At 46.6% G+C, this 12,382-nt stretch overlaps 1 protein-coding gene across 1 annotated transcript in view; it reads right to left on the reverse strand.

The window, feature by feature from the left end:
* Window positions 1–12,382, reverse strand: part of LOC126484260 (zwei Ig domain protein zig-8-like) — a 442,308-nt gene that overhangs the window by 5,324 nt on the left and 424,602 nt on the right. Inside the window, exon 8 of the mRNA XM_050107679.1 lies at window positions 5,796–6,050. Within this exon, the coding sequence (XP_049963636.1) occupies window positions 5,796–6,050 (255 nt within the window). The remainder of the gene's footprint in view (window positions 1–5,795; window positions 6,051–12,382) is intronic.

Raw genomic sequence — 12,382 nt, forward strand, 5'->3', positions numbered from 1 at the left:
AATCTCCATCTGCTGCTTATAAAGCAGACGCTCTATCCATCGTCTTTTTTTTTTTTATGGAGTAAAGGTGGTTTGAAGCTCAGACTGAGACTTCAACGCTACTCTTTTATCTTATTTTTTTTTTTTTTTTTTTTTAATGTCAGACTTACAACCTTTGCTGACACACATTTTGTTATACTACCGCGTAAATGTCCAAATATTGACAAATAGCGGCTAATTAGAAAATTAACTAAGTAAGTAAATGAATAAAACTGAAAATGTCCAAATGAAAAAGACATGAAGACATCGCGGATAGTACAAATACAAAAGAAACATGCTCCTCCAGCAATGAAATGAAATTCGTGTCGGGGCGACACGTGCTCACGATAGAGCAAGAGAGCCATCTATCGGCCCGTTCTCCAGACGATGGTGTAAGACTGGGTCGTCTTCTCGAAATTAACTAAGGGTCCGTAAGTGAGATCGCTGTCTGTCTCCGCTTCTTCGTCTATCTCATCTCCACCCACACCCCAACTGTCCGGCGCATCGGTAAATGTGTCGCAGGTAATTTGCGAAGTGTTGCCCATATTTCTTATGCTGTTGCAGCTTCGTGTGTCCATCCAGGAGAAAATGTCAAAAATCAATTTTGTCCTTTTCCGATTCGTTATAAACGTAGCCCAGAACCATTCCCCATACCCATGTCACTGAATTGGTTTTTTGGACCGGAAAATAAGATTCTTGGGGGAAAAAAGGGTGTCTGAAGAAATTGTGTGAGGGGCGGAGCGTAACAGGAACGCCAATATCTGTTGTGCCAAGTGCCACACTGGAGCCGTCCCACTACATGCTAAACGATGTTCATCAGTGTCCACTGTTGCGCAGCCGAAACACAGTGGAGTGTCTGCCAAATGAATCGCGCGCCGCCGTTGATTCGTTGGGAGGTAAACGTTCCATATAACGCGCCATATCTGTCGCCAGTTCTTGTCTGGGTTCTTCTTCTCCAGGGTATTCCTGGGGCACCGGGGCAGTAAGAGTTGGTATACATCTCGCGTCGTCGGTAGTCGTGTTGTTGGGAAGGCTTCTCTGACATAGCTAAGCTCCAAAAAAAAAGAAATGTGATATCTTCGGTGAAATATGGCCCACATTGACTGGGGGCAGCATTGAAGTGAGCGCTAGTACATCGACCAACGCACCCGAGATGTTATGAAATTGACCGCGCCACTGTCGTAAAATCGTACTGACGAATAACGCCAGTGCCTTTTCATATACGTTCACCAGATCAAGTCCACCGTCTCCAGGTCGTAGCGTAAGCGTTGTGTGTTGGATCTTAAACAGGTGTCCCACACTCACGTAAGCGCCGAACGTTGCTTGTATCCGTGATGCCATTGTGCGCGTTAAAGGCAGGACATGCGTTACGTGAGTGAGTCTCGAGGCTAGGTATACGTTAACATAGGTCACCCTCTGAATCATATCCAACGCTTTTAATTTTTGTAACAGCACCATTGTCCGCATCAGCTTCAATATGCGTCGGTAGTTTTCCGCTGCTGTCCGCTGCACATCCGTGTGGAACGTAACACCTAGACATTTTATGGTGTTAACTAACATGAGCGGGCCTTCCTCTCCCGGTTGTAATCCTCGACCGACATTCATGCAGCGTGACTTCTGTAGATTAAGCACGCTTCCCGCCCCCATCCCGTATCGCTGTATCCATGCCAACGCCGTACGTACTTGGTCGCCTGTTATTGACATCAGCATCACATCGTCAGCATAAGCGCGGCAATGAAAGGTCAGTTGTGGCAACGGCACTCCCTCCAGCCGTCTTCGGAGGCCATATAGACAGGGTTCCAAAGCCATTGCATACAAAAATATCGAAAGGGGGCAACCTTGACGAACTGACCTTGAAATAACAATGTAGTCAGTGTCCCGCCCATTCACAGAGACCTTTGATCGCAAGCCGTGTGGCAGTCGCATGATCACTAGAATGAAGGCCTGTGGGATTCCCAATCTGCCCATCACTGTCGAACGCATGATCAAAGTCAATAGCGACTAGTGCCCCACGCACTCGGCATGCCGCTGCTAATGCGATGATATCCTGGTAGTCACCGAGCGCCGTATGTACGTTACTGTTACCACCGAGGCATGTTTGATCAATGAGAAGTCTATCAGTTAAAGAGAGTGTCTATAATCTCCTGGCCTTCTGCCACCGCGTGGTTTGGGTATTGGGATGATGATACCCTCCGTGAATTCGACAGGTATCTCAGTCTGCGGTGACAGGAGTTCGTCGTACACCTGAATCCAGGTCCGTCCCATGAGGTATGGAAAGGCGCGGTAAAATTCAATTGGGAAGCACTCCTGTCCTGGGGACTTGTTCGGAGCCCCCCTGGCGATTGCATCTGCCAGCTCGGCCTCCGTTATCGCTGTGATGGAAGTCTCTACATCCAGTGGTGGTCCTTTATTGGCGCAAATAGTAAACACATACGCAATATCCCCGATCAATGTCCTTCCTCGTCGTTGGCGTTCACGTACTACGTGATGCATGGTGCATCGGCAGCAACTGTGTCCGCCAATCTAGCCCGGACCATTATCCTTTCTATTCTTAGTCTCGTCAGCTGTAATACTTTGTCTTTTATCCTGCGCATGGCCGCGTGCGTTTCCGGTGATGGTTGTTGTGTCATCAGCTCCCTCAGGGATGTAAAATAAAAATCAGCCGTCGTGCGGTTCCACTGCGGTTTGTTCTGCCCGTATCGTATCAACGTTCTCCGTAACGTTGGTTTTGCGCATTTGATCCACCACTGGAGAACCGAGGTGTATGCTCGTTGGCTGCGAACGCAGTTCTCCCAGACCACCTCTATCGACCGGCGACATGCAGTGTCACGTAAAAGGGCACTATTCATTTTCCAGTGACCCTTACTCCGCCATATATTCTGACGCGTTAGTTTAAATCGTACAGACGTACGCCATATGATCCGTAAAAGCCGCTGGCCAGATTTCGGCATCCAGTATCGCCGTCCGTAGAGCTCGCGTCACATTCACTCTATCAAGTCTACTCGACGAATTTCCCGTTGCATACGTATAATCCGTTCTGTCGCCATGCTGCAGTTCCCAGGTGTACGGAAGCGCCATTTCGGTAATCAAACCACGCAATTCCATGCATGGCACATAATGAGGTACATGGTCCTTTTGGTCGACGACACAATTAATGTCGCCGCCTACTACATATTTATCATAGCGTCCAGCTATCTCTTCGGTGTAAAAGGTCTCCCTTTCTCTTCGTTTTGAGGAGCCAGATGGCGCGTATAAATTGATGAAACGAACGCCGTCGACAGTGATCGCTGTTCCACGAGCCGAAGGGAGAGACATGACTTCCTCCAATCCTAGTCCTTCCCTGGTGAGGATCGCCACACCGCATCCACTCTCATCGTGCACTGAATAATGTGCTTCGTAGCCGTAGAACTCCGGCGGCGATGTGAAACGCACTTCTTGTAGGAGTACAATATCCACGTCCGCAGCGTCTAACATATCTTTCAGCATTTGAATTTTAAGCGGTGTCCGAATGCCATTAATGTTCGTCGTTGCAGTGCGGTACGCCTGGCGTTTGTTCATCAGTTGTAAGGGGGTGTCATCAAGCGACGGTGTTGAAAACCGGACTGCTGTCGTCTATCTGCACACTCGGCGCTCCTCACCACACTAAGTTGTTCAACATTCCCCGGCCCCTCCCGGCGTCTGACAAGGACTATCCTCAATCATAGCGTTCGTATTTTCATTCTGTTCCTGTTGGTCCATTTCTTGCGCCCAGTCCCCCAACATATTTCCGGAACTGGCCGAAGGATGGTAGGCAACGTGGTCACCGCTCTGATGTTGGACAATTGTCATCTCCACTTCTGCCTTCCGGTCACCAGAAGGAGAATTCAAGTTAACGTCGCTGTGCAATTCCTGCATCATCATCTCGGTATTCGTTGAATCAACTGGTCTCAGGTCGATACTGTCGCTGTCGTCCACTGTCCCCTCGGGACTGTGGCAATCGTCAGCAGAAGTCAGTCGACGCTTCTTCCTTCTCTTCAGTGAACGCTGTTTCCGTTGCCTTGCTTCCGCTTCAGCTGTTTGGATTCCGTACCCTCCGTCTTGGGCCTGGCCTATCACGCTCTCGGTGGAAGCACTGGCAGCCACCACGGTTGAGCCTGGAGCGACCGTCAGCTGCATCTTTTGTGTGGTGTCCTGTGTCTGCTGTGGTGAAACCGGTGTGTACATGTTCTCTATAGGGCGCAGCTGCTGGTGCCCATCGGAAATCTTCCTCACGTCTCCTCTCAGGGCTTTCACAAAGGTCAACGGTAATACAATCATCTGTTGTGGCGCCTGAACATCATCCCGTAGGGTTTGCACTAAACGTCGCTGGAGGCATTCCGAGCGGACGTGACCTTCTTTCCCGCGCCCCGAGCAAGTGCGAGGTTGTACATCATAGATTATAATCGCTCGACAACCTTCTATGTACAAATAAGAGGGGACGTGCTTTCGCAGTTCTATCCGTATTTGTCTCATCCCATGTAGGACGGGGTATGTGGTAAAACTCGTCCATTTTTCGGCCACATGGGATAGAACTGTACGGTATGGTCGAAAGGCGTCGGTCACAAGTTCAGACGGGGCCTCAAACGGAAGTTCGAAGAAGCATATAGTGCGTATCCCCATTCCCGCGTGATCGACCGTAACCGCACCAATATTCCCATCGGCATAACAGAAACTGTACCCGTTCGGTGATCGTTGTAGAAGTCTTTCGCAAGTAGCCTCGTCAATAAGCCTAACATAGACGACGCTTGAAACGATCGATAAATGGATTCCCACGATATCCTGTGGATCGATTTTTACCTCTTCTCTTAAAAAACGTTCAATCTCGTGTGCCTTTGGTCATGTATAGTCGTTCGCAGAACTGAACTTCAAAGTGGTTTTTCTGTACGAGTGTGCCATCTCGTTCTAGACTCGTAACACCGCACACGCGAAGCTGCTCCGGCGTAAACAGGCGTGCGCACCACAGCGCGGCTGGCGGGCAACGCGGTCCGCACGGTATCACTGCCGAAGGCAGACTGCACTGGTGTACCTGGCACACCTCGTTTCTCAATCCGGGTTCTCACTGCTGCTCCAGTCCACCTTAAATTCCCCTTACACACGAAAGGATTGTCGAGGCTCTCCATGTTCTGAGGTGCTATTCCAGAACACGGGGAGCCTCGGCAATTCTGTTCGTGTGTAAGGGGGAATTTGAAGTAAACTGAGGCGGCAGTGAAAATTTTGATGGGGGTGGGAAACATACCAGGTAAATCAGTGCAGCTGCGCGAACAGCTGTGCCAAGGTGCGTTAGTGGCTAGCGCCCCTGCCTAGTAAACAGAAGACCCAGGCTCCATTCCCGGCCTTGGTACAAATTTTCGTTTTCCGAATCAGGCAGTATGCAAAAATCATATGTGTATGAGACCAGTAACGTCCCTGGAATTGTGTCATTTGTATAAGTATCCGATGTGCAACCCAATGTTGCACCTATCATTTTGCAGACAGCAGTATCGCACGTATCAGTTAATTTGAAAAAAAAAAAAGAATAAATAAAAATAAAAGAATCGCGTACAGAAGACTAGAGCTTATGCGGAGGTTTAAAATGACGGTAAACCCAACTTCAAGGAGTCCTGTTTCTATCAAAAGTATTTTTAAGAAAAGTGGTTCAAAATACAGAAATTTTGTCTGTTTAAAAATAGGGAGTGAGTTATGTGAGACCGTGTACTTGTAGAAGTCCAACAGTGACGAGAAGCCATATAGAACGGATCGGGGAGTGTTGTGCTGGGCACGCAGGGTGTTGCAGAGGGCGGGAGCGCAGGCGGCAGCGACTCACCCTGCGAGACGTAGACGTTGATGGTGTCGGGCTGCGTGTCGGGCGCGCTGCACGTGTAGTTCCCCGAGTCGCGGCGCGTGGCGCGCGGGATGAGGAGGCGCGAGTGCGTGCGCGGGCCCGGCTCCGTGCTGACGGCGACGGCGCGCGACCCCTCGTAGTTGACGACGCGCTCGTTGTGGAACCAGAACACGTACTGCGGCGGCGTCGGGCTCTGCGGGCAAACACCGCCGCCAGCTGGCTGCGTGGCCCGCATCGCAAAGCGCTCCCACTCTGGCTGCCCGCCACTTGTCGCAGTCTCAGGCCACCTGCGGCTCTCTACATAATTCACGGTCCTTCGTAAAGGAGAAAACATCACAGACAGGGGCAAACTGAAGCGCTGATACAGTGGTATTCGACAGAAAAGGAGCGTCCCGTCTACAACTTTCACCCAAACATCGAGAAACGAAGGAGGCCAAAACACACAGATACCGCACGTGGCACTGTCCATTTCCTCAGGGACCATGGTCCATATCCAGAACAACTTCCTTACTTTGCTATCAGCCGAACACCCATGGGCACTTGCGGACAACTTGGAACGCTTGAGCATATGACTTTACACTATGACAGAGAGAGAGAGAGAGAGAGAGAGAGAGAGAGAGAGAGAGAGAGAGAGACAAAGAGGGAGAGATGCACACACACACACACACACACACACACACACACACACACACACACACACACACACACACGACCACGAACGGAATATGACAACATAGGGCAAATTTTAGGACACCCGGACGGTTGGAGCATACAGCATGACATAACCGAGAATGTCTTACCCTAGTTATAAAAGCAAGAAGAAACGAGTACACAAATAAGGGCAAACACACAATTAGGAAAACGGGACACTTGCAATGACACAGAAACAGACTGTGATGCTGAAACAGATGCAAACAGGGAGGTTAATAAACAGACCTAGATGTAAGGTACGACTAAATTAAGGAACGCAGGAATGGATCAACTGTAATTTCTCGCTTGCCGGGATACCGAGCCTGTTCGCTGACCTACAGTAACACCAGAAACACGATCCCGAGCTCGGGCTTATTAAAGGTCCTCTAAAATCTGGTTGTGATGTACCAGGGTATCAACTAATTCAGGGCAGCCTTTGTTTGTGAACTAAAAAGGACGGGCAGTTAAAAATTAGGCTGCAAGGGCGCTGGTCCCATTTACGTTCCGGTACTGTCGTGAGTCGGTTTTAGGGGGACTCTTAGTTATTCATAAAACAATACATAAGATCGAGAAACCATTAACGTGGCGGCCTCTCTATAAGGACGTGCAGAATATAGTGGGTTAGTGCCTGCGTTGTAAGACTGCTAAACCTAATTGTGACTGACAAATGGGGCTGGTCTGGTCTACCACAGCAGAGCAGCAGCCAAATGAGCGTTTATTTATTGCCCCGGACGCAAGCAGGTAACAGATACATATTTGTGGTAGTAGGTGCCTTGTCCCGATTTGTGTGGTTTCTGCCAGGTAGAGGAGTCATGGCGTCCTTATTAAGAACGTGTAAAATATATTTTCACTGCTTACTCCTTCCAAGGTTCAGGTGAGCGATAATACTCCAGCATGTACTTTCAGGGACTTTCGGAAGTATTGTTTTCAACAAGGCATTAGCCATGCTACGACAAAACCTTACTGTCCCCAGACATTCTTTAGAGAAGATGCTGAATATAAACCATGCTGAAGTCCATACTAAATGTAACAACGCCTTGCAATGGCTTATTTTGGCGTTCAATACAGCAAAACAAGAAACTCATCAAGCAACCCCAAGGTCGCCCATGTTCACGTATTCTTTGAACTCCTCTTTATCCAACCTGTTGCTAATTTCAGATTTGTTCCTGGAAGAAGTATCTCCAGAGTCTATCAAGGATAAGTGGCGCAGGGCTAGGAATAAAATACAAAGGGCCCATAAAAGGGAACCGGTGTGGTACAGCCGTCGTCGGTTGCCTGGAAAGCAATGTGGGAGATGTGGTTTTCATCACGAACTTTGGGAACCGACACGTTGAAAGCAAGGCTACAGGCAAGCTTGTGCCTCGTTTTACACGTCCATGACATGTCTGAGAGATGTCAATCAAGGTCTTTGCCAGGGGGTACACCTCATCCAAGTGAAGGCAATGACAATGATTAGTTTTGGTTTTGTGCATTTTGTAATCCCAAGGGATTGTGTTTATGGGGAAGAGGCTGATACGTGCTGTGAATCGATCTATTGTGCCAGACTGTTGTGTGCGCTTATCTTTGCCTAGAGGGCGTACCCGGACAGCTTCTAAGAGGTCTCTGGTTAGCTTACTTTCTCTCAGACAGTCAGATGTGGAAGCACGTTGTTCTTAGGTGGAAAAACTATGGGGTGTGCAGAGCACTGGGCGGTCCGGGGTTGTTAGCTACCCTTCCGACAGCGGCGGTGTGGGCCTCATTCTGCCGTAATTAGTGGTATTGCGGAAAGAGGAGCCTTTTCCACGGTGGTCTGAGGACTGGTGCTGCAGACCGTCATCTGCGCAAGAGTTCTACTCCGTGTGCCACCACACATCTCTCCATCAATACCCGGTGAGCAGCTTCGAGTTGTCGCTTGCAATTAGCGATGCAGCAGCGCTATTGTAGCTGCAATCAGTCCGGGCGTCTTGCAAGCTGCACTAATTTCTGTAATATTAACGGGCCTGATCTACGACAGAAGCTGATAACGGCTAATTATCATATTGTTGTTTAAATCATTTGATTTCTTTGATAAGATTCTGCCTCCTGTGGCAAAACGTCCTTTTGATTACGCACCTACTATTTATTGCTTGCTTTTTGTTGCGTTGGTGCTTTGTTAAAACAAACGAACATATTATGACATTCATTGAATTTCGCCGTTGTCAATAAAGTTTGGTGTGACTTCTAACGTTCAGCCATATGGAGTTGCCCTGGCTTTGCAATCAGAACAATTCTGTTTCTTCTAAATGAAGAAAAATTATACTAATTATTGTAGTACTCTGTTAAAATATCTGGTACGAGGAATTTATTTTGACTTGTTCTATCTTATATTGTAAAACAGAGTGGTACTGTAGCAAGAGGTGCATGTAATCCACAAATCTAATCCCCAGAGTGTGAGATTCAGCTATTAATTGCCAAGTATATATATTGCACATGTTACTTTTATAGTGTTTGTAATAACAGTCTTCTCTATGTTTTAGAGCCAGTTAATTTGAGCTACTGGGGCGCAATCTTGTTGAGTACCATCAGTTCTACTGCCCAGTGCGAACCGTTTCCAGTAGTTTACTGTGAACATTTTGTAAACATTTCACCTTCAAATTTCTTATTACAGTTGATGTATAGCTAAGGTTTCACCTTCAAGTTTCTTATTACCATTGTTTCATACGTAAAAGTTTCACATTCAAATATTTTTATTGCGAGTGATTTATAAGTCTTTTCTTAAAACATTATTTAACCTGATTTATGTGTCTTCGGTTTGTTGCTTTGAGTTTGTGCATTTTATTTCAGGTAGTGCTATAACTTTTAAGAGTTGTTTGATTGTATTTAAAGATTGTACTGTTACGATAATACAATTTCACTCTCAAATGCTCATTGATGTAGAGAATATTTGGTGAATATCACCAAATCTATATTTTTGCCTTATGGTGTTCTTAATTTAGAAATTTATAACCGTGCGCTTTGGTTTTTGGGGCCATCATTTTGACTTTGCTGGTTTATGTGGAATTGTGTAATATTAATAAATTCTTATTCTAATGAGCACTAACGAATGATGTTCAGTCCCTGTTTGTCCAGGCTTTGCGTTTCCTTCCCTGTGGAGGCGTCTTGAGACATTGCACTTGCTACGCCATTAGCCAATGCTCTATAATAAACCAGCTTCTCAGTTCTCCAAACCAGCAGAACAACCTTTTTCATCTCTGTGTTTCTCTCACTCCTGGCTGCATAGACTCCACTTCCAAAACATCTTTCCCTCCCCGTAGACTTCACGATTTGTACATACGCCCTCAGCAACTTGCGATTTGGCAACTTCCAAAACTACCACACGAACTGTATTAACACTCAAGCTTTTCAGCAAATCAACCTCAGTAGCACAATTCATGTACTTTCATTGGCAACTTCTTGTTCTCACGGAAAGCAGTTTTTGGAATAGATGTTGGTCCCGGCCTGGAGCCCTCTCACCACCATGGAAAAGCCGCTGGCCCTCCAGCACCCTCCATACACATACCGAGACTGAAGCTGAATTCAATCCACAACAGCAAAATGATGGACTAGGCCGCTGTCAGGGACAACATATGACATTATCAGACGAAGTTTGAGCTATACACGGAAACAGTGTCTGACGACTCACAGGAAGATGCTATGTATAGCGCGGACACCGTTGTACCGTCTGCGTACTCGTTCCTCGTATCGAGCAGCGACACTAGAAAGTTCCCTCCACATTTCTCCGTTATATAAAATCAAGTTGCGTCGCCGTTAACTGACATGTGAATAAGTGGAGAACAATTTTCTGTTCGTAACTTAAGTTTGTGACACTATCCTCGGATATTTTTCCTCAGATACTGCTGTCCCTGTATTTGGTAACATTCCGATGAGCACTTAAATGTCCTGTGCTGAAACCAGAGGTAATTTTCAGAAAAAAATTTCCTGAATATTTCGGTTTGTGCTAAGGTTCAGTCCACATCGAACATATACGAGCCAAGTATGGAGTGAGTACATCTTTTACACACAGTAGTACAACACACTTTCGCTTTCGCTTTTAGGGGATTTTCAGAGTGATGTGCTTCATTTGGACGATGGAGGGTGGGCAGTTTTATATACTTTACTTAAATTTCAATTTATATAAAAATAATGACAGCTCCCTAAATCTTGGCCTTCGTTAGACGGATGTTAAGCTTTTCGAGTCTTTTCAGCATTACCTTTAAATTACAGGGTTTTGGTCCACGCGAAAAATCAGCCGATATATGTAAGAAAAGGATCACTGAACAAATTACAGTGGAACACATAATTATGAATTTAAAGAACGTGAATGGACGCAATCCCCATACATAGTCAGAATTAAAGACATAAGAAGTATCTGAGGCCATGAGCTGATGAAATGTGGGTCGGTCACATTGGAAGATAAGCACGACCAGCACAGATGTGGATCCCAGAAAGCCAGAGTGAGTGTGATAGTCGACATGCGTCTGTCTATAGGTAGCAGTTTATCTAAAACCGCGTTCTAGAATCTTTTGGTATCGCGTGCTAACCTGTTCATGTCTATGTATCTGCTACAACAAGATACTCAGTAATAAAGACATAATTCAGTTCAACTGGAAGGTTTGGTTGCTCACCGACTGAGCAGTTCAAGTTATGGACTCCATTCCTCATTTTAGACTACCTGGAAAACTGATTTTAACAGTTTTCGACAGCATCACATTTCAAATGCTTCCAGGTACTTCATCTTCGGATGTTCGCTGGTCTACAGCTACATTAGTCTCGATAACATACTGCAGCGAAGACTACATTGTCTGGCGTATCTTCCTCACTTCTGCATCAGAATCCACCCTATTTTTACTTAGGCTGTCGGACCTGAACGCTTCATGAGTATACAAGACGGAAACCTGACCCTGCATAGCGAGACGCAGACGGATCTGTGTTAGGATTTGCAAGAAAAATCAGGAGACATCAGCACAATTCCGGCGTGAAAGACGTCATCACGAGAAAAGCCACTATCAAATGTTAATGGACCTGCCATGTTGTCAGAAGAAATGATGGATGATCGAAGGACGAAGGTGGTGCCGGAATGAAGATCAAGAGATAGAAGCAGACAACGGAGATGACAGATAGAACGATGGGACAAAGGTCCCCGCAACATCGCTGCTGTCAGCTTCCTGGATATCGTCAAGTCCGTCCTTATGGAAGAAGATCTCGCAGATGTAACACAGCTGAGTGATTGGGTAGGCCACTTCATTTAATGACAGAAATGATTGATGATGATGATCTGATACCAGTAGAGTTCTTTTAATAACTAAAGGTCTTTTCGCTTACGCCAATGTACTGGTGACATCTACATACTTCGGTCGTGTGACACGTTTAGAGAAGAGACTGCCTGCGGCGGTAACTTCCCGACGCACACTGAGTCGTAGCTGACAGTCTGTCGAGCGACTCCCTGGTTCTGCATGGGCGGTACACGGCGCATGCACGCGCCACGTTCTCTCGACGACTCTCACCGAGCAGCTCTGCCAGCCGAGACCAGAGCAGCTACGGTGTCCACCAAGTTGCGGCCGCCATTTGCTTGGACGGCTATTGAAACTTTTCGTGCATCTTGCGGTTAAAATGTTACCTCAGACGAAGCAACTCCACGAAATATCAGTAATTAGATCATTTAACAGATAAATAATCTAGTTTAATGTTCTCAAAATCTGTCGTTTCTGAGCTAAAGAAAAAGTAGTTCCAGCTGCGTAAATACTGATTTGGATGACGAATGGCAGAATTTTTTGTTCTGTTAAGTATTATTTCCACGTCATTTGCTTTTCTGTGTACGTGGAAAAGTCATCCCACACA

Source organism: Schistocerca serialis, chromosome 6 (genome assembly GCF_023864345.2).
Source record: "Schistocerca serialis cubense isolate TAMUIC-IGC-003099 chromosome 6, iqSchSeri2.2, whole genome shotgun sequence".
In the NCBI taxonomy this organism is placed as follows: Eukaryota; Metazoa; Arthropoda; class Insecta; order Orthoptera; family Acrididae; genus Schistocerca; species Schistocerca serialis.